The sequence below is a fragment of the Leptosomus discolor genome, chromosome 1 (assembly GCF_034619465.1).
Source record: "Leptosomus discolor isolate bLepDis1 chromosome 1, bLepDis1.hap2, whole genome shotgun sequence".
NCBI lineage: Eukaryota > Metazoa > Chordata > Aves > Leptosomiformes > Leptosomidae > Leptosomus > Leptosomus discolor.
This window is the reverse complement of record NC_141391.1, coordinates 176496112-176518566: the sequence shown is the minus strand read 5'-3', so window position 1 is coordinate 176518566 and position 22455 is coordinate 176496112. Positions and strand designations below refer to the sequence as shown.

The window sequence follows — 22455 nt, the reverse complement described above, 5'->3', positions numbered from 1 at the left end:
CGCTCAGCACCTTCCAGCATCAGGGGGTTAGTTTTGTCTCCCAGCTGGCTCCGGGCTGCCCAGCCCAGGCTGTGGAGTATCAAGATGTTCATCTACAACAGCGCTGCTTTTAATTTTCCCTTTTTATAGAAAGAACTAAATTGGAGGGAGCTTGATGTTCCCCTCTAATTATTTTTTACTTCAAAAGCGGGAGTTTCAAGTGCACCGGTGAGGACAAGAACTGCTAGAAGCTACTGCCCTGCTGCTCCATAAGGAAATGACGGCTATGGTCCTGCCAGTGGAGCTGGAGCAGGGTTTGGGCTTGTTATTGCTTCTCATACCATACCTAATCTTATTAAATTTATCCTCCTTCCTCTCTCAGTTGAAAGGGAAAGTTGTTATTGGTGGAGTCACAGGTCAAAAAAAACCCCAAAACAATATTGGGTGAGCTGCCGAGTTTTCCTTTTAGGAATGAGTTTTGAGGAACTCGGCCAGTCGCAACTCACAGGCACTTTGCAGCCGTTGTTGGTGATATGGGACATTAACTCATCTCTCTGGTTACAGGGAGGGAAGGGGGCAATACTGGGCTTGCTGAAATCAATAGAGAACCTCCTGCTGATTTTAACGGGAGCAAACTCAGGTTTGGGTCAAGCTGTGACTTAGGCACGTGTGCGTGATTAGGGCAGGGGAAGAGGAAGGGAAACGGGGCTACGGCTGCGCTCCCCACTCGTGTTTTGTACGAGCGGCGGGTGGTTAACAAGCACAACCACTGAAACCCGCCTCTGCATCAGGGCCCGCCTTGCCCTGGGGTGTCCCCGGCCGGCGTCGAGCAGGCATTGCTGCCATCCCGCGGGGAGCCAGGCCGAGGGACGGCGGCGGGGTGCCCGGGGCAGGCCCCACGGCGATGGGGCTGAGGATCACCTTGCACGGTTTTGGCCCAGGGCCGTCGGTGTTCCCCTGGGCAGCTCCAGGGCCTCGAGGGCCAGTTTTGCATTGCACTGGTCCTGGTGCCTGCATCAAGCCCGTGCTGCGTCGAGCAGCCGGATGGGAGAGCCGCTGGGGCGGGCTGTCGTCCCCTGCGGCTGCTGGGTGCTGCTCAGACCCAACGGGGACCGCGCGGTAGGTGGAGGTTTCCTTTCAAGGGCGCTCTCCGTACTGGAATCACAGCCTCAGCCTCGGTTTTAATTTCATTTTTATTCTGTAGGGGTTTAATATTTTGCTAAAAGATAGTATATATAAAAAAAAAATAATTCCACCCAACAGTGTGATTGGAGTAAAGCTATACGCAGACAGCTAAAAAGATGGCTAGAGAGCAGGAAAAGCAGGACGTCTAATCACTGAAGAACAGTTATGAACAGAAATAAAATTAATACCTATATTAAACTAGCAGTGCAAAGATACAAACTGGAAGCAGCTTTACATTAAAAACACAGCTTTTTAAATACAGAAATAGCACCAATTTACAAAGGACAATCAGAAATGTAAACGTGGCAGGTAGATTCAAGTATAAGTTATACGCTCACCCTCTTCAGCAACTGCCTTGGGACAGAAAGGGTTCACAAACCCTGCAGAACGTCCTGGGTACGCACTTCGCCTCGGTGCAGATACAAATTCTGCTTCTCCAAAGCTACTTTGCTGAGGGGTCGTTCCTAGTTGATTTTACTTCTCGGCTTTCGGTGAAGGCAAAGATAGGAAAGGTAAACTCATTCCCTCCCGACAACCAACCCCTCGCCCGTCTAGGTCAGCAGCTCAGGTACTGCAAGTAGCACCGGTCCCTTTGCTGCCCACTGCTTCAGGGGTCCCGCTCCTGTTTCAGCGAGAATTTTGCATTGACAAAAACCAGACAGAATACCGACCCCTTTCTTCTCCCAAGCCCAAATCGGCTTTCGCAACCATGACCCATCGAGCAGCTTTGATCGCGGGGGAGTCGATCCTCATTTCCAGACCTGCTGTATTTATGGAAACTCACAACGGAAGCAGGAATTGGAAACTGAAGATCTATTTTCAGTCCCTGCATTTTCAAGTATAGTTCGGTTCGTTATGGCACAGAATAACGTGACTGACAAAGCAAGGCAGTTCTCGCGATGGTGCTTCAGCTGGAGCAAAGAGCCAACGTTAGCTCTGACCCTCCCCTCTGCTCCCATTTCAGTAAAAGGCTGCCCCGTTCTGGAGGGGAAGAGGAAAGACAAGGTTTGGAGAATCCACCATGTCGTCCTGAACCCCAGCAGCCTGTTCCCAGCCCCAACAGCAGCCAACGCACGCCAGCAGAAGTGCAGGGGCAGCACCATGCCAATCACACCTTGCTTTTCAAAGTGAAATTAACTTAAGTGGGCGTATAAGAAGAAATGATTCAGAAGCAGAAATTGTAAACTTTCACAACTGTAGTGTAATTAAAAAAAAAAAACCCTTAAAATTCAGCAGACTGAAGATTTCTCTTTACCGCCCCTGAAATTTCCTATGATAATTCTACAATAGATTTTCTCTTGACGAGGGCTCACCAGCCCTCCTTATAAGGCTGTTCTTGGTCTGTTCTAAGATAAGGCCACATTACTCAAACACCCAGCTTCACTAAAATTCTTTCTTAAATTCCATTTTCATCACAGATTTCATTACAAAAATAAAAAAACCCTCATCAAATCTCCAACCCCCAGTCCTAGCCTCCCTTAGCTAACGAAGCAGCACATCCAGCAGCGTATCCACCCTTGGAAAATCAGGACCAGTACCAACGAGGGAAGAGCTGATAATACTGGCCTTAACCTTTGCTTAAATGTCCAGAGTAACATGATGTTGACAGCAAATCTGTCTTTTAAACTGGGAACTGCACAAATCTAACTGCAGATTGCTGCACCAGTGAAAACATACCCAAGCATAAGAGCATTCACCCTTAAAATTATGTCCTATAATATTAGTAGCACCAACCATTATCTGAGGACTCAGTGGTAACTATCAGACTTTTCTTCCTCTTTATCTTCTCCTAAGGAATACAGATCATTTTTTTCCACTTCTAAAATTCGTGGCTCTCGCTCTTTTCAGCTTCTTTTTATGGTTTGGGTAGACACGTGCCAAAAGATAAGATCTCCCTTGTCTTCCCAGTACGCTGAAATGCACTATTAACTGGTTACGAAATTCCTGTAGGTGGAGAGTTAGACACTGAAGTACATACCTCGTCAGCAGACTCCTGTAAACCGCTAAGTAGGCACTTAAGTAGACTCAGGTGAGACTGAATCTAATCATGTGGTTAATGACTTACCAGTGTTCCTTGGTCATAAAGCCTGGACTATGTATTTAAACAGGAGATGAAATCGTAGCACAGCCCTCTCAGTGGCTTGTCGCTCTCAAATTACTTTGTCAAATGTATTTAAGGAATCGGGTTTTGTATTCTTTACATCTAATGTGTACATTTTGCTCAGAGTAAAAGAAAAAAAAACAACCCCAAGGACTAATATAATTCATTAACACAATTATAAAAATGTTAACATTCACAGTTATTTTGGTCTTAATATTTTTCACAGGTATACATTCAATCATACTGTGTTATTACTAGGTTTTTCTAACCACAAGTGCTGGGCGAATTGTACAACAACCAACTGACATTCAAGTAATCCTACCCTGAGAAAATCTGTTATTCCGAAGCTGCAAAAAACCCTTTTTTGCATTAAATCCCACTCCAACTTACGAAATAAATAGCAAGAGGCTGCACTGCGGAGGCGGGATTTGACAGATTGGAACCAAGGAAGCAGTTGGTCTCACAACTGCAAAAGTTTATCATTTTCACCACAGATTTACTCAGGGTAAGTAGAGTACAGGCAAAAAAAAAAAAAGCTTACCCCAGATAAGTGCTAGACATCTCACTTAAAACCATGAATAAAGAACCCCTGGGGACTCCAAGAAAATCTGTTTGCATCTCCTCACAGCAATGAAGACGGTTTTCCAAAGGAAAACCACGAGTACGACTCGATACCCACGAGGCCGTGCGAAGCACAGCATCTGCATTCAGGTCGGTGCTGAAGGAACAACCCACCCACCAGGGTTTGGGTACCGCGGGTGACCTGTGAAGACGGTGGTTAACAGAGCCGGCGGGTGAATGGACAGCGGGGAAGCAGGCCAAAAGGGATGGCACCTTAAACGCGCTCCTCTTGTCAGGTAAGAGCTCGTTCTCCTGCAGTCGCCACCAGGTCCCAGGACAATCTGCCAACCCTTTGCCACGAGTGGAGCTAGTCAGGGCTGGTACTAGAGATTTCCAGTCTCCTCTGCACAGAGCTGGCGTTTCTGGTCTGGTTGCTTTCATTTTTCTTCCATGCAACGGGGTCTCCGAGGCTTCCGGGAGTTTTGAAAAATGCCTCATGACACACGGGACGAATGCTCTTGGGAGTGAGGGGAGCTGACGAAGGCTATTGGTGAAACAAAACCAAAGTGATTCTGTAACAGGGCTTTCTCAAAGCCCACATGCAAGCACGCAAACAGCAGACAGCTGGCAGACATTAAGCCCTGCACCTTGCTACTACAGGCAACCACGTCACACATCCTTTCGGAAGCTCCACATGGGAAGCTACAGGCTTTGCCCCATTTTGTTCTGGAGCCGCCTGCCAGTACGTCATTGCTGGGAGCTGAAAGCCTCGATCTCATTTCCAGCTTCAACGTATTCATGACTAGTTTACTCATTCATTCTCACGCCAACCTTGCCCTTTAGCTCAAATGGCTCTTTCCCTTCCTTGATGTTTTACTCGCTTTTGTTATTTGTAACGTCAAAACAGCTCTAAAATTAGTCTCCTAAACCCTGGCTGCTTCTGCTTTAAGTGCCACTCTCGATAACCTCTGATGTTAGTGTCTGTAATCAGATTGGCTGCCAACTAGTCTCTATTACGGACTTTTTGCAAACCTTGAACAGGATAAACATAAAGTAAAGTTCATAAAGTTTGCAAAAGTTCAATCTAGTTGTCACTGCATCAGACAACATGAAAACAAACCACAGATTTAAGAATGTAAGCTAAAGTCATGCCAAAATGTCACTACTAATCGTTGTAAAGACCCAGGTAACACAGTGCGACATGACTGGCTTATGTCACTAGTTGTACTTCAGGTACATGAGTCCTGAGCTTCTAAATTTCTTTCTTTCTTTCTAACTCGCAAAGTCTGTTTCTGTGGGAGATATTTTGAAAGATCTCTTTTTACAAAGATCATCAAAACCCCCAAGAATTGTTGTTTTCCCCCAGTTCCGATGCTGAACAGAGATCAGAACAGGGGTGAGGAGGCAACCCAGGACACTACTACCTGAGGAGTGTTGCAGCCAGTTGACTCCCGAATTACTATGAACAATCCTCCTGGCCACCTAAGGTCTTTCTGTAGCCACTGCACGACACACTTAAAATGGTAGTGTCAAATGGGGAAAAACACTGACTCAGATTTCTGAGGAAAAAACCCTGTACCTCTTTTTTTATTTTTCTCTATTCCTATAAGATTTTTAAAGATTAAGATTTTTATGATTTTAAAATTCCTGTAAGATTTTGAAAACTCACCACGCCACCATTCAGGGCTAGACGTGCTACGCTGGGCTGTGCCTTTAACGCTGTCCCAAGCCCTGCCACCACCACTCCAGACGGACACACAAACCAAGTGGAAGACGCTGGCTCCCAGCGTGCCAGCTTCCCGCTCTGACACCCGGGCACCAGCCTGCAGCGCGAGCTGCCCCTGGTCCCACTGAGCTGGCGCCGCTTCTTCGCCGCCACTCAGCCACCTCTCACCCTTACCTGCTGCAGCTTCAGAAGGGTCACCGGGTGCCCCACACACGCGGGGGAGTCCAGCTTGACAGCACCGCACGAGCTGGCAAGCACGGGACTCAGGTGCGGAGCGGGGTGAGCGGGTTGCTGGGGATCCACCGCAGGCGCGGGTGAGACCTTGGGGGTGACCACTGCCGTGGTGCCTATGAAAAGAGGCGTTGCCGATGCCAGGCTGGACATACTGAAATTCACGGAGGTGGCTGAGAAGGAGCCGTCGGGAACTGAGGAAAGAGGGCTGGTGATGGCGGGAGAGCAGACGAGAGGGAAGGAAGTCAAGGCTGCTGACGGCATCACGACGCAGGGGACGCTCAGAGAAGGTAACTGGCTTGCAGCCAGGCTGAGAGCACCCGGGGCTTGGTTTGCAGAGAACAGGAAATTAAAACTGCTTAATCCTAAACCAAAGAGAGAAAAGGCAAAGCATTAATACAGTTGACAAATTGGAATTAAGCTATTATAACTTCATCTAGAACAGGAGAGAGGTGTGACAACAAAGAGGCAGGCTGCCCAGGGAGTAAACTGTGACAAAAATAAGAAAAAAGAAGGAAGAAAACTGTCACAAACCCGTGACTCTTCTATCAAGCTCCCTTTCCTTACCTTCCTCCATCTCCCCCCCTACTGCCTGTTCGTTGTATCTGCATCCATTTACTTTGTTCATATGAAGTACCAACCACACACCTTGCTATTTTCTGCTTTTAACTTCAGCTACAAGCAACAGCTTGGCTAAACAAACTCTCTTTTTTCACTAACAGGAATCATATCTTCTGCTATATGAAAACATATACATTGCTTTTAATGAGAAAAAAACAACAACAAATGGAAAACACCCACAAAGATACGTCCCAAAGACGCTCAGTTTCCTGAGAACAGCTGAAACACTGTTTTGAAACAGAAGCTGCTCTGGTTCCCAGTTTGTCTGACCTTCCAAAACACCAGGATCAACATTTTCAAACCAAGCATCTCCATCCTGCAAGTGAAATCCCATAGACCCCACTCTGTGCCACAAGTGAATCAAATACAAAAGCAGTAGGCACAGAAATCTGCCACACGTATCCTGTTCCCACAAAACATTCTTCCACTCCACACAAACACAGGCACAAAAACCAGTGGACGTGAAATCCTCTCGTAATATTTTCAGCTGCTCCCTCTCTATCCCTACTGTGCCCTACGAGCAGGGCTGGCTACACTCCCAGTGCCTCTCAGTTTTTGTGGGGTTCTCCCAACGACGCATGTTACAAGGCAGCACAAAGTTCGTAGACGACTAAATTCACCCACTCAGGGGGATGCTGTTGCACTATTCTGGCTGCCTTACTGCCAAACCTAGACTTCCAGCTCCTCTGAGTTTTGAATGCTGGATAGGTGTCTTTTTTTACTGCACATAATTCAAGCATACCAACCCTGCATCATTCATCTCTATTAATGTTTAGCTACCTCGGAAAAAATGCCTGTATTTTCAGAGAAGCAACAGTTCATCTGGAGTGAAGAGCATTCAGAGCTATTGAACTGCTGACAGGCTTTTGTGCCAAATACAGACTTATCCACCTATCTGTAGGTCTCCCTATTTGCTTAGTGAATAGATGCAGAAGTTTGGGTGCCTCTAGATCTCCTGGCTGTCCTTACCAGCAGTAGGCTGAACATAAAGGTACTGTGGTAGGAAAGGTTGATAGGCATTTTCTTTAGAGATGTGCTCTTTTCTTGGAGAGGGTTGATCAGGGTCTTTATTCTGACAGCATTTTTCTTGCTCCTGAGAATCTAAAGGCTTAGTAGACTCCTTGTCTGCAGCCTCTGGAGCAGTAGGACTTGTGAGGTCAAGATGAAAATCTTCTAGATGTTCAGCAGATGTACAGCCACTTCCTGGGGTAGATTTTGCCTTGGGTGACTCAAAAGGCTTCTAAGCAAAAAAAAAAAAAAAAGAGGAAATGACTAGTGCAAACTGAAATAACACACAACGTCTCTCACGCGCTTTCTTCAGCTACAGAGTAGAATGTGCATCTGCGCAAAGGGGCAGCACAAAACCCACTAGCCAGTCACCAAGCTAAAATTTTTGTTTGAGGGTTTGAAGAGCAACATTGGTGATGCCTAAGCCCTGTGCTGTAGTTCACCTTCAGTACCTGGAGACACTAGATAAGAAATACCTGAGCTTGGGGATTCATTTATTGATAAGGAAAAAAAGCTGTTTCAAACGGCTTGTATTCAAACACTGATATGACCTCAAGCCCGACCGCGATTTTCAGTAGCTAAGAAAACTGTGGGATAGGTGCCCTTCACCTTCACCATCATCTCCTCTCTCATCAGCCTGTTGTGGACAACACTGGGCATGAAAGAGAGGGACTGGAAAGTACAAATCACATTTGCTGTAGCTGGAGCGTAGGGGGAAAGCACAAATCACATTTGCTGTAGCTCAGTGGGGTAAGCAATGCTGCTGCTGCTGCCTGAGAAAGCCCGAGCTAACAGGGGAAGATGAGGAGTAATAGTCACATTGATTTCTTCCCCTCTGGCAGGCTGTTTTGGGGAAGACAATGATCAGGATACTGATTCCAAAGAACAGCAGAGCATCACTTCACTGTGCAAAGCACTCACAGTCTGTTTTCCCCTGGTAGTGTGAAAACACCTCCCAGTTAACGCCGATACTTGCTGACACAGCCCCCTTACAATTTTAATGTGTGGGAGGCAGCATCTGTATCTGTAACAAGAGCGGTGCAGTGAATTTTCACTTTTGAAAACAGTCTTGTGCAAAAGGCTTTCCTCGCTAACATGAAGCCTAAGTAAGTGATAATGAGATGAACTTCTTTACCTTGGGTACTACAAGCGAGAGGGGCACATCACTCGCGTCCACGGTCTGCTTTTTAGCAGCTGGCTCTTCATCATCTACAGGTGCAGAGGGCGATGAGCACTTGTGGGAGCTGCGTTTCTGGCAGGCGCCTGGAGGTACGGCAGCCTGAGCTTCTGCACTCCTGTTTCTCACGTCTCCTGCGGCGGGCAGGGTCTCCCTCAAGTTATTTTCCTGAAGACCACCGCACAACATAAAAAGGGATGAAGATGGGAAGCACAGGAAGGGTTGGCTGGGGAGCAGGGTAGGTTTTCCATTTTCTGTTTTGGAGGTTGCTGGCGTGGTAGGATGTGGAGCTTGACTGCTAATGCCATTTGGCAGCGAGAGGCTTGGCACATCTGCCTGAACCACAGGGAAAACTGCCTGAGGCAAAGGGTTAACACAAAAATCAGAGTCCCCAGGAACTGGAAGAAGGGAGAGAGGTGAGGTTATGCTTGGGTTCCTTGCTGAATTTAATATTGTTCCTGTGGCACAAGCTTTATTCCTAAAAAAAAAGAAGATAATGAAGAGGAAAAACGTTTAGACCAAAATTAAACCCCTATTTCATCCTTGAAAGCAAACAGGTACATTTGGTTGCGCTTGACTAGAGTCAATCCTTCCCAAATGAATTCAAATTAGCGTAGGTGTAGAGAAGACCCACTGATATGACAGACAGGCTCTTCCATACAGAATCATGATTTGCTCAGCCTTCCTAGGCAAGAGGTCAAAGGAGGCAGTGATGACCTATATAAACAAACAAACATGAGATGAAGAACTACTGAAGCTAAAGGACAACAGTGGTGCAAGTACAGTATAAATTGGCCATGAAAAGAAAAAAGCAAGCCACGCTGAGACCTATCAGCATTAAAATAGTAATAACGAGACTCTGTGGCAATTTTCTCTCTCAGTCTCATCAATGGAATCTAGCCTTGAACTAAACATGAGGAGCACAAAGCTGAAACTAGCCAGGAGTTAAGACCAACCTACCTGGTATCTTCCTCTATCTTCTGCCTGCAGACAGCTGCTAGGTTTATCATTTTGGAGCAACATTCATCTGCATTCACAACACAGGCTGAAAGGACAAAGGAACATTCAATTAATAACAGGTAGGTTTACCAAGCATATTTTAAACTGGCCATATAAAATAATTGGTATAATTTTTCTATCCTGGCACATTTTTATAACATCCGCTAATCACCTAGAGCCAGAACCTGCAAGACACTCAGAACTCTCAGTCCCATCGGAGAGGTGCTCGACATCATCATTTCCTATAAGAGGGAGCTGTGAAAAGCCCTGTAATTGCTTTATCTCTTTTAACAGCTATCCATTAGATTGTTACAGTAAATTCCTCTTACGAACCATAAAATAAAGCAAGCTTTTGTGGCTAAAGAATCTTTATCTATATAAAATTTTAACAGAAGAAACTGCAGTATAGTTGCAGTTAGCAGAGAACAGAAACGTTTATCAGAAAACAAGCTGCAGATTCAAGGCAGCATGGCCCAGATTCATCTCAGCTAACTTTAGGCGCTTGACTGGAGGGTCCAAAACAGAAGTCTCCCCACACAGCCAGTAGAAATATAAGCACCTCCCAAGGGTAATTCACATAGCTAATTAGGCTGATTCATCTAATCAAGTGCCTTAAATTGGTGGGCCCACATTTGGGCAGATCCAGTGGAATACAAAAGAACATACTTCATTAGTAGTTACCTTGCCTCTCCTGACGTGGGCTGTTGGGCTCAGAACTGACCTTCCTTCTGGTCCCTTCGCAAGGCTGCGCACCGCTAAATGAAGCGTGACGTGTAAACCTTTGCTTTCCGGTAGCACAGGTCTGAAACGGGGCACGGGCTCCTCTCTGCACCCCAGGCAGAGGGTCAGATGCTGGACTATGCCTTCTTGGCTCATCTGTAGGAACATAATTTTGTACAGCCGTCCTTCAGGGAATACAGCTCGTCATTTAGGCTTCTGCCACGTTACCGTAAGAGGAGAGGTAACCTCTGTACCATCCCCAGTCCCACAGCACTGAAGCAGACCTAAGCTCAGTAAGCACCAACAGACAAGGGAAGGGCTTCCCTCCTTTCCACTGCATGGCAGCTGCAGCAGCAGCTACACTCTAGTGTGCGCAGCCAGGATGAGAGAGGGTACGAAGGTGGCATTAACACTATCTGTCACTTTTACTTGGTCCTGGTACTGGTCTGACCCGAATGCATTACCAAAGGGCTTCCCTTTCCTCTGTCTTCTAGCCAAGCATCAGCAGCTTAGAGACGTTCTGTCCCACCTCCTCCTTCTTTGCAGACAAATCTTTTGTATGAGGGAGCATGTGCAAGAAACAGCCCTGCTCTACCTTGGTCAGTCTCCTTAGAAATAAAATAATTCACTGCCTAATTATGACAGAATTATCGAGATTTTGCAACTCAGAAAAGCTGTGGACCCAGATTTGGAGATGTAGGCGTTATCTGACATTGCTCTACAACCCATACAGTTATGTAAGTCCGTGTAAAAATACCAGCAAGACACAGTATCCTTCAGCATCCCTCCACAGCTCCCGCCCTTGAGCATAAAGTCTAACAAGGGCAAATGTTGAGCTGGCCAGCAGTTAATAACCGCAAGGTGGACAATGAATGCTGAGCCATTCTTTGCACGTGGAAAACAACCCTCTTCCTCCTGGGGAGTTGGTCAAAAGAAAAAGAAAAGAGATGTGAGCTACATGAGTTACCAGTCTTTCCAGGGAATTCCACAGGCCCAATCCACTTGAAGGCTGGTTTGCGGCCTCGTTCCTCTGTGACATGAACTTTCTTGATCAAGCCTAGGCTGGTGAGAACATTGGCGATATCATACAGTCTTCGTACCTTTGCTAGCGAGAAAGGGCAGAAATAGTCAAGACAGTCACGTTTACAATGCATACAGTACATACTGACACGGTCATTTCATTCCAGAATATTACGACAGCTTTCATAGACAAGGTGGGTAAAATCAAATTGGGATGGACTTAAGCCACCTCCTGTGAAGCCTGCCATGCCAGCTCCCACTGGCTTGTCACTGCTTCTTCATATCTTAGCTGCTCATCCAGCTTAGCTGCTCAGGTTTAAGCTCACCTACCCCATTTTGATGGAAATGGGTTAGGGAGTGATTACACCATCAGCTCCCTCCACATGGGGTAAAAACAACCACTTGGGGGCAAAAGGCACATGGGTTCACAGCTGATCACAAGAGGACATGTATTTATCATCTTAAAAATGTAACACTCTTAGAAAAATCTCTATGACTCCAATAATTAACATGTTTGAGCTGAACATGCTACCCACAGGTTGTCCAGCTAAACTAAAATTCCTCCTGGTACTTGGGGTAGAATTTTAAGACTGAAGTGCAAGTACTTTATTTTAAAAGTACTTTAGAGACTTAAAATAAAAGTCTTTACTTTAGAAGAATTATTTACTAATGCTGAGTTTTTCTGTGTTGTCCAAGGGATCGAAGTACTAATCCCCACTAACTGAAAAGCAAACTGTTCCATCCAGCTGCGAAAGATTTCTGGGGTAAAAAGGAGAAGTAACACATTTCTGCAGAGAAGAAAATGAATTCCATTAAATTAAACATGTTTCATTTCAATAAGTTCTGAAACGTCATTCAGAATGGTACAGGAAACAGGGCTAAAGTATGAAAAAAATCAACAAAAAAAGATTTTTCTTCATTCTGAAGCTAAAACTTGGCGATAATTTTCAAATTGACACTTCCCCACCCCAAGCCCTGTTTTCACAAACTGGCATTTGCAATTAAAAAAACCCCAAACCCCATTTCAGCAAAAGATTCCTGACCTGCTCTTGCCATTAGCTACTGGTGCTAGTCCAAACATGCTCTGATTTTACTAACTGACTGACTGATTCCCCTCAACAGCCAGCTTACTTTTAAATTTGCTGTGGTCCACTGTATCCTGGGTCTCTTCTATCAGTATCTTTGCTGCGATGTCCAGAGTGACTATCTTGGTCTTGGAGACAAGGAACAGCATGACAAACTTTTGGCTCATAATCCGCAACGACTTGTCCTTTCTGCTGTTTGCAGATGCTGTGTTACAAATGATACCCAAGCCTCTTAGCATATGTCATCCATCACAGCCAGAAAAGTAGCAAGCAGGTTTCTCACACACAAAAGGGGTAAAGTATTTCCTTGTCGGGAAGCAGAACTCTTTTGAGTTACCAGCAACTAACTGAGAAATGCAGACAGAGGTCTCTCCTCAAAAGGCAATAAAAATTAAAGCTTGCAAAAATAGCTTTTAGAAAGTCAGGTTCCAGAGCTGATTCTGTGTTACGTTACATAGTTTTGCACCACTCTAATTTTGTGACTCCAGTGGACTTTGTAACTTAAACCATGTGTATTATATGGGCAGCATGTAAACGGCGGACAAATGGCAGATGGCACCTCCTGTCAGGATAAAGCATTTACTGACAGGTACGGGTGGGGAAAGAAGAACTGGAGTGCCTGGTAGAAGTTCCTGCCAGTCTGTAAGACAAGAGGGAAAAATCCATCCTGAAACCCGTGCTAGGGACAGGATAAAGGAAAAATTCTGTCACTTCTGTGGTGAATTCAGCATCTTTTTGCAAAGAGTAACTTTTTATTATTTAATTAAAAAGCAAAGCAAGGGAAAAAGTCACATAGTAAACTGAAGGAAGAGACTTGTCTGTGAATCACATCACATGCATTAGTTATCTTACCAGAGGTGCAATCTGGTTCTGAAAAGTCCAGTAACGGTCTTCCTTGAGAATCTGGAATAGTTTCCTTTTTCCGTTCTCCCAGTTTGTACTCCAAGTCCTGCTCCTTGTGCTGGAAGAAGGTCATTAGCTCTCCATACTGTAGCTCTCCTGCCTCCTGAAGCATTTGCAGAGTTTGACTGAGGTTGTGCCGGCCATGCCAACAGTACTGGTTCTTGGCCACACGGCTAACCAAGTGCAATGACTCCAGGACGTTCACTATATCATAAATACGTCTCCGCTCAACTCCTGTTTTAAGTGGGGGAAATAAAAAAAGACACAGATGCTCATCTAGTTTTAATGTGTTTTTCAGCATAAGCAGAACAGAGGACAGGCTATTCTCTAATATCAAGTGTTCACAACACATTTTTCACTGTCCACCTGGACACATTACATTAGATCTGTCCAGATTTGCACAATTCAGAACTAACTTATGCCCGCCAGCCCCATGGTATGATGCTCTTCGTCTATTTGCTTAACTGCTGGCCCAGGCATGGCTTCAGCTTAAAGCATCTGTGCTATGTTTAGAAGAACTGATTGCATTCTGACCAGCTTCACTCACTCAGACCTACCCAGACTGCCCTGAGGTTTTCAGACCACTGGCCTTTCTTGTCAGAGAGGTTCAGAGCTCAGACACAGACCTGCTCACAAGCCTGTGTGTAACAGAGGGCAGAAAAGGTCTGAGCCTGGCACTGACACAAGGCAGATATAAAAGCCCACTCCTACAGGAACCAGTGGGCCTCCGCTTGCATTTCCAATGGCACAATTACTCGCTAAGCATGCACCAAGCAAAGAAGCGTCAAAGGCTTCACAGGGTGCAAAGCAGTGGAAAATGAGACCCACTGTTCCCAAATGCAGCAAAAACGAGTCCTTGGTGCTGGCTGGGTCTGCACCAACAGGCAATCTATGAAAGATGTCCAACTTGGGTTCAGCGTGACTGACGTGAGCAAGGCTGGGGACTGAACACGAACAGGTTGGTGTCTGCGCTCACTGTCCCGAGTACTTGTGTCCAGCGCTGTCTGAAGCACGGCTGTTACACAGAACACAGGGCACTACATGCTGGTGGCAGCATCTGCACCAGAAATCCTGTAACAGTTAACACCAGCTAAGCAGAATGAGTGCTAGCCAAGGGGAAAGGTTTTGAAAGACTTCGCTGTAGAAGGCAAGGCCTTGATGCATCTGTTTACCCATCTGGAGAATACTTACCAGCCCCAAACAGATACTACGAGAAACAATTCATGAGTGTTTCCCAGTGTGTGGAGATCTTGGAGTGAAACATACTCCGGAAAAACAAGAGTGCTACACATATCCTGGTGTCTGTCAGGCACCAGCAGCATAGTCGCCTTTGTGGTCTTTTCCACAAGTCTTCCGTGAACAAAGCAATATACATTTGTAGCAAAAGCTGTATTGCAACCATCATTTGTTACACAGAACAGCAAGGTCAGCAGTGAATAATTTTGTGGCCCCTGAAGCAAGTGGATACAAGCAAGCAAAGAGGTGGAAGCCAAAGGGAGAAGAACAAACACCCTCCCCCCCCCCACACTTCTGGGAGTTAAAATCCCCAACACTAAGTTTTAAAAAAAAGTTTCTAGTGTTTAGGAAAGCAAGGTAACACCGCTCCCTACACAGAACAAAACAATACTCATGTTTAGCTGTACAAGGTGGGAGCACAAGCATCTCATGCAAACAGAGAGGAGTAACTGCAAAATCTAAAAGAATAATTTGTTTAAAAAGTAAATTATTTAACTATTTACTTCACCTGAATTCACCCCTATTTCCACTTCCCATTTCCAAGGTAAATAAATGAGTACTTCAAGGACTTTCTTACCAGAGTCACAGAGCACATCACCCTTCTGTTTCCTTTCTTCCCAAAACAGACACATTTCATTTTTGCTACCTCTTTTCTGTTAAATACCTGAGTTCTGAGTGTAGATACAATATTTATTTAGTTTAAGTTCAATTTTGTAAAGCCGTTCCCAGCTAAGAGACAATGTCTTCAAGGACCTGGATGTTTTTGTTATTGGTGTGACTTGGCTGAGTCCTCTCTCCCAGGTTTTATTACTTCTCTCAGATATTTCATTAATCTTTTAACTAAGACCAAACCTAACAGCAGACCCAGCAAATAGGCTACTTGATAACTTCTTGCCACCTCAACACAACACAACACATTTTCTCATTCTACTCTTGTAGGTCTCCTGGTAATCTCCCCTCACAAGACGATATTTAACGCTAAGATAACCTTGGTGAATCATGAGATCTTGGAAGATACACTGTCAGCCACGTTACTGAAGTCAGGCAGTAAACCCAACTGATTTCCTACACCTACTAGTTTGCAATTGTTTCCCCAAACATTCCGTTTTGGCAAAATCTGCTGTTTATAAGTCCTCCTTCACAGGGTTTGTGACTCGTAACTCCTTCAGTGTTCAGCGAATTGAGAATTTAGGAAAGCACGAGAGTTGGTAAACAGCTAGAGGATAGCTCTGTCTAGTAAAAAGTACCGTCAGAAAGCAGCTTTCAAAATGGTAGCGTTATCAAGCAGTAAAGACACATAGGAATATTAGGCATTTTCAACTCTTGATTAGTATGATTAAAGGAGCAACCAGACCCAGGGAAAGGCAGACCTTGAATGTACTCTGTAAGAAGGATGATCTTCTGAAGGCCCTCCTGTTGGGTTACCCCAGGTGACCAGTTACCCCATTTTTGCAGGTATACATACCAAGAATTGAAGCCACTTCATCCAAAGAAATAGTAGTTTTTTCTGTTGACAATGGATAACTTGGATAGCGAGCTAGAAACTTTTGGCACAAGAGTCCTAAGCTTTTCTGTTTTCTGCTGGGCCTCTGCTTTTCAAATTCATCAACCGTGCTGTCGTCTACCATATCATACTGTCAAAAAATAAATGTTAACCCTTTAGTGCAGAGCTTTATAAGCAAGGCGTAGCCAAGTGAGGTGTATTTCAGATGTTAGCAATATTTAAGCTCGGACTTTCTAATAAAGGAAAAACAATGGTCTCCTTGCAAGCACAGAGCACGTGGGTGACACAGTTTTGCTTGCAAGCTCTTTTTAATTCATCACACAAGATATCTACAGAAAAACTTTTACCTGTGAGATCATAAAATAACGGTTATGCATTAGGAAACAGCAAGACCAAACACCCAAGACTAGCAGATGGTAAGATCCTACTTGGAAAGAATATTTCTTTGTGAGAGGAGGAGGAATATTCCCTCAAAGACCTCTGGATCTAATAAACCAGAATATGTACCAGCCATGAAAATGTTCGTCTTTCAAGAGATTTTACTGCTCTTTACAGTGCCTCTACAACTTTAAGAAATTGGGGGGGTGGGCAGGCATGATGCTAAGAGACTATAAAAGGCACCACCCAGTCTCTGAACCTTAAACTGTTAGCTTAAGTGAGTTCTGTAGGATGGCCTGAGTATGATCTTTCTGTCCCTGCAGGGGAAAAAAAAAACAACAGCAAAACCGTGATGGCAAGAACATATGAAAAAGTATGTTTATTTATTACAAAATAAGAACGGTGGAGGATTTTTCTGCATTGGTAACTTTGGGGTTTTGCTTCTGTGTCAGAAAGAAAAAAAGGAAAAAAATGATCTTGTCCTCTGGCAAAGAAAAGCTGAGAGGGGTGGCAGCTGTTGAAACCCATGTTTCCTTGCTTATGAGACTTTAACTGTCCTTTGCTGGTTGTGACTAAGTGACCTTGTGGTAGGCTGTTGCTCTGATTGAGTTCTTTGAGTTTTATATGGTAAGGAAATAGTATTCTTACAGTAACACTGTCACATCTTTCATAAGTTAACTTTCTGTGTGCAGAAAGTTATTAAGTGTAAGTTTTATTAACTGGAAAAGATTTGAACTTTTTATAGTAACGACTCTAAAAATGCTATATGATCTTAGCAGACTTGGAGTGGTAATGAACTAACCTTTAACATTCAACTGTTTTTTACTTACTGGAAGCTATGTTAGGAATTATCTTTAGAGAACTGTTTGTTCCTTTAAGACTATTTAAACTGTAGAATTCTCCTGACTACCGTCACTGTAGATGCTGTAAAATCTACACTTGTAGAGTGATCTGTGCCCATCAAATGATGCTTCTCAGCAGGAGAACCCCAGAACTACCTTCCTGTCACTGAAATCACCAAGGAAGGCTGTTCAACAAGAAATAATCCAGGAAAGAGAAAGCAGTGGTTGGAAGGAAAAAAAAAAAAGTCTGAAGGAAGAAAGCTGTAATGATGCTTATCACAACCTGACATCATCCTCTCCATGGACAGACTTCCCAAAGTGAGGACAGGGATCAGCCCCCGCGTTGGCTGGGTCTTGGCAAGTAAAAATCTTCCTAGCACTTGACCATGCTGTCTGACTACTACTTTGGGGGCTGGGGTAGAATGGGGGAGAAAGGTTTCAGCTGACCACTCAGTGGGGATGTTGGGGACAAGGTATAAGATCTCAAATGTATATTGAAAAATATGCCCTCCTCTTGTCAAATTGTTTTTGAAAATGCTGCCTGTCTGTTTAAAAACGATCTGACAATTTTCTTTCTAATGCAGCTCAGAAAACAGGATCAGAAATACTTGAGTTGGCAAAAATGACACATTTAAGCTCTACTTCCTTCACTGTCCTTTTAAGCAACATTCAGGCTCTTGAGGGGTCTCAGGTCAGTTACTAGTAGGACAGTTACTTTTAAGTCGTTGAAGTCTTACTGCTGAGCCAGTGCTGTGTAGGCAACTGTCCTTGGGAACGTTTTTACAATTCTGCAGTTTTCCACAGGGAGCAAAGGACCAGTTGGAAGAAAACTGAGGCACAACTTAAGGAAGGTCTGAGTCCTAACTGCACATAAGGTAACTGTGTTCTGAGTCTCACCTGTAACGAATCAGGTGTGTCACTCTGCTCACTGTTCTCTATCGGTCTGAAGAGCTCTTTCTTCTTTTCCCTGTCCCTCATGTCAGGGCTAGCAGCACTAACAAGCATTTTCAGGTTAGCAGTGGGGGTCCAGGGATCAGGCTGAGGTCTGTCGATGAGCTTAACAGGTGTAATTGGACTTCTTTCCGGGGTGCAGCCCCTTTGCTTTGACAAGTCAACTGGTTCATTCTTAATGGGCGTCTTTGGGGCCATCCTGCATCGATCAAATATGTTTTCCTATTAAAAACAAAAAGTTCTTTAGACACAACAGGAAAGAAAACAGTCCAACAATCAATTTCAGTGTTCTTACAAAGGTAATTGTAGTGACTCATGCCTTGGCACTCATAGCTATATTTAGCACAGTTCTTCTGCCTTTGTTGGAAGCAGTAAAATATTCTACGTGCTAGTGTACTGGAGACAGCGTGTATGAGATACTGCCCTGAATTACAGAACCTGAGGTCAAGCAGTCAAACTTGTGGCCTATCAGGCTTTTAAACTCTGACTGTTATTGCAAGACAGCATTGCCCACAAACATAAATCACCAAATCAGATCGAAACTGAAATAATGCATTGGTCACATTACACTCGCCAAGAAGACACAGTGTTTTGCCTGAAAGGTCCCCAATGAAAAGCCATACTGGGGATGCAGCTCAGACTGTCATAAAATGTCTAACTAAAGTGGATGTAACTTCATGCGCAAGTGAAGCAAGCTTTGCATCTGCACTATCTGCTGCTCAAAACAACAAAGAAAATCTGCATAACTGCATTCCTTGACTACAGCTAAGAGCTGCTAAAGGAAAAGTGCAATTCATCAGCTGATTTTTATCATTCTTTGAATGAAGTTCAATTCCTTCCAGTCCCTAGCTGCAATGAAACTTTTTTCATATTTCATCTTTGGGTCCAGTTTTACCCCTTCCTCTTACTGCAAGAATTATCACTACAGATCAACTAATTTCAATGGCAACCTTGAACGGAGAGATCAGTTTTTGAGCAACAAGAGACACTACTTCACTCTAGCCTGTTAGTGCAAATAGCTCATGAAGACTAAAGGAATGAAGCGGACAGGATGCCATACTGGCTTTCTTTGCAGGATATCAAAAATTGAGGTCCAGGTATCCTAAACCTGGCACAGAGCAGAACTGACAGAAATGCCCATGCAGAAAGCTGTACTGTTGTTTTTTGCCCAGGGAAATCAATGTTCTATTCTTAGACAGTCCAGCTATCGCTTAATTCTCCTTAATACCCTACAAACAGGACATGGTGTGGTTTTGGAACTCTACCTAGAATTCCTCGGTGGTTGCTAGATTCAGTCCCTTGGAATGATTTCATGCATGTTGAGTGAAGTTAGAGAGAGAAAGCAAAGTGGACAGATTATCATCAGAAAGCTAGCAGAGTTTATGACTTGCTGGACTTGGGAGAGAAGCCTTAGGAACCACAACAAACTGCTTTTACACCATAAACCAGGCTTGAAGTTGTTTCCTCTTCAGTCTAGCTGTGGCTTTTTTGGTGTTGGTCTCAAACTGAGCAAGTCTTCTTGCTCAGGCTAAGATTACCACTTCATTTTTTTCAAAACGAGTTTTTAAAATCCAACATGACAACTTTGAGGCTAGATATTGTTATTATGTATTTTATTCTGTGCTGCAAGAAGTCAAACTCTGAAATGGAGTACAGCTTAGAAGAAAATGTTAAGTTACTATTGGTTTGCTGTAAGAATTTTCCCAAGTTAAGTTTTGCTGTTTATTTGGAGCAATTCAGCTACCACTAGCTGATACAGATATTTAAATAGGTGATTCCAAATATCACCCTATCGGGTACAGCCTAGGTAGAAAGCAGAAAGAAGTTCTAGTAATAACTGAAGCTGGCTTTTACTAGGAGCATTTCTGTAGCATTCAAACCAGAAATGAATGTTGCACATCAAAAGCACTGTACTCTGAGCACCGAAGGAGAACATTTCTGCATACACTGACCCATGAATTACTCAAAAGGATGTAATAAATATATGTCCTTTTACAATTAACAGTTAGTCAAGTTGTAACTCACTACACTGTGATAAATAAGGGTCAATTTAGAGGCCATGGTACTTCTTGGAATACGTGTTCACGTAGTATTGGCACTCAATATATTCTTGCAATTTCACATTTGGCAGTGAATCCACACCTAATCTGTAATGGAAAAAGCCTGCCTTCCCCTCAAGTTCCTGTTCACTATGTTCTGGTGCTAGTGGAACTGCACTGAGGGTAGCTGAAGCAACCTGCTGCTCCCCTACCTCAAATTTTCAAGTTTGTGCAAATATCACAATGAAAAACAGTAGTGGCACTAGGTGAGAAGCACACATCTACTACCAGCCTTTCAGATCTTTATTTCTTGACTGTCATGACTGCTTATAAGGTAAGAAACACTTTTACCCCCTCCCTCTTTTTTTTTTTTCCAAGTAGCTGCAATGCTCTATGAACTCCTAGCTGTATTCCACAAAACTGCAAGGGCGGTTGGCAGAAGGATGAGATTCATCTCAATCTGAGCAGAGACAGCTTACAAATGCAAGAGGACAGGAAAGGCTGGCTTAATGAACTTAGTGTGTCAGCAGGAATTGAAACAAATACCTGAGATAACAGGAGCAGAGTCTGACAAGAACTATGTGATCTTTGAAGGGCTCAGATTGAGTATGGACAGCAGGTCATGAATCAGGTCTAGTTCAGGAGATATTACTGGGCAAGGTAAGCCCGAGGCTAGATATCCTGTCTCCTGGCTGGTGGGGCAGTAGAGGAATGATGAGCTTATCCCTTGCCGAGTGGCACTGCTTAGCTTCTTGGCCTGGGAACAGCACGGTATGGATACAGGCTTACTTTTCCAGGCCAGAAAGTGCTCAAACCACTGCTAAATAACAGGGCTGTACTATTCCCATGTTGTGTCAGGCCTGGTATTGGTTAACTTTTGAACGGTGAGTCTGTACGAAAGTCTCCTCTGCCTTACCCAACGGTAGCCACACGGATGCTTGAGATCGTCTAGTGAGTTTTGCTTATTAAGTGAAGGCTAAACACGGTTTCCCTGGGAATAATGCCAGGGTGTAATCACTTAACTTACTGAAAACGATGGTGTGGCTCACGGTTCTTTTACTAGACTGTCTTTTTTACCCTAACGGTAGTGCTGGACACCCCTACGCTCCAAGTGCCGACAGGTAAGATGCTGCTGTACAGACCAACATGGCAGGACAGACCAGGCGCAGTGGTCCAATGGGCAGCAGCACCCCAAATGCTGCCATCGGCAGCGACAGGGACACGATCCGGGGGCGCACGCCTGGCCCGATTCACCTCCAAGCCCGCCGGGCCGAGGCTCTGCGCCCCTGCACGCCTGGGGCTGGGGCGCCGCGGCCCCAACTCGCTCCAGACGGCGGGGCGGCCAAACCCTCTGCAGTCCCGGCCGGCGGGGTGGCCAAACCCGGCCGCCCCCCCGGAGCTTGGCGCTGCCGGCCCGGGCCGCCGCGACGCTCCGCACCGGGAGCAGCGGAGTAACGTGTGAGGGGACAGCCCGGACGCCCCGCCCGCCCCCCCGCGCCCGCTCACCTTCTGGGCCGCCTCGGCGCGGCCCCGCCGCCCCGGCCGGCCGCTCGCCAGGTCCCGCAGCGCCAGGACGCTCACCTCCATCTGCAGAACAAGAAGGCGCGCTTAGCCCGGCCCTTAAGAGGAGCCGCTCTCGCCCCGGGGCAGCGCTCCCCGTCCCCGGCGGGACGCGAGGGGAGCGCGGCAGCTCGGGGCTAGGCTACCGGGGAGAGGAGGGAGGGAAGGGGAGGGGAGAGCGGGCAGCCGCCCCGGCGGCGGCGGGAGGCTCCGCGCCCTCACCTCTGCGGCGGGCGGCGGGGGCGGGGGGGGGGGGGGGGCGCGCGGGGCTCTACCGCTCCCGCCAGGCGCCCTCAGACATCGCTGGTACAATCCGGCCAATCAGGCGCGGCCCGCCGGGGAGCCCCGGCCGCGCGGCCGGCCAATCAGCGCGCGGGCAGCGCGGCGCGCGGCAGCGGGGCGCGGGACGGGGCTCCCGCCCGCGCGGGGCCGCTTCGCTCCTTTTCTTCGCGCGGTCGCCGGCGGCGCGTCCCTCCCCTCCCCTCCCCCCCCGGCTCCTGCTCCCGCCGCCGGGCCGCCAGCGCGAGGCGGGCCGCCGGCCGGCGGGAAAGGGCCGCCCGAGGGCGGGCGGGGCCGGGTGGGCGGCAGGTGGGGCGGGGGGTGTCTCCGCCGGGGGGTTGCGGGCTCCC

The 22455-nt window shown here is 46.0% G+C and overlaps 1 protein-coding gene across 3 annotated transcripts; it reads right to left on the bottom strand.

The window, feature by feature from the left end:
- Positions 1 to 4193: 4193 nt before the first annotated feature.
- E2F7 (E2F transcription factor 7) lies at positions 4194 to 22311 on the bottom strand. 3 transcript variants are annotated; one of them, XM_086471550.1, is made up of 13 exons: positions 22049 to 22311; positions 21773 to 21853; positions 18174 to 18449; positions 16018 to 16186; positions 13266 to 13550; positions 12460 to 12618; positions 11276 to 11413; positions 10270 to 10464; positions 9550 to 9634; positions 8548 to 9067; positions 7374 to 7644; positions 5727 to 6148; positions 4194 to 4370 (listed from the first exon to the last, which is right to left on the bottom strand). In XM_086471550.1, exons 2-13 carry the CDS (start codon positions 21851 to 21853, stop codon positions 4194 to 4196), a joined length of 2778 nt encoding a protein of 925 aa, XP_086327676.1. In that variant the 5' UTR covers positions 22049 to 22311. The 3 variants fall into 3 exon arrangements, with proteins under 3 accessions (XP_086327676.1, XP_086327659.1, XP_086327667.1); XM_086471533.1 differs by lacking the exon at positions 22049 to 22311 and having other exon boundaries at positions 9550 to 9616; positions 11267 to 11413; XM_086471541.1 differs by lacking the exon at positions 22049 to 22311 and having other exon boundaries at positions 10270 to 10440.
- Between the last annotated feature and the right edge of the window lie 144 nt (positions 22312 to 22455).

Excerpts from the sequence above, each read along its gene's own strand:
- E2F7 (XM_086471550.1), bottom strand. The coding sequence starts at position 21,853 with ATGGAGGTGAGCGTCCTGGCGCTGCGGGACCTGGCGAGCGGCCGGCCG. Across the intron at positions 9,068-9,549 it reads AAGATAGAGGAAGATACCAG|GAATAAAGCTTGTGCCACAG; the intron begins GTAGGTTGGTCT and ends CTTTTTTTTTAG. Across the intron at positions 6,149-7,373 it reads TTATGTTCAGCCTACTGCTG|GATTAAGCAGTTTTAATTTC; the intron begins GTAAGGACAGCC and ends TCTTTGGTTTAG.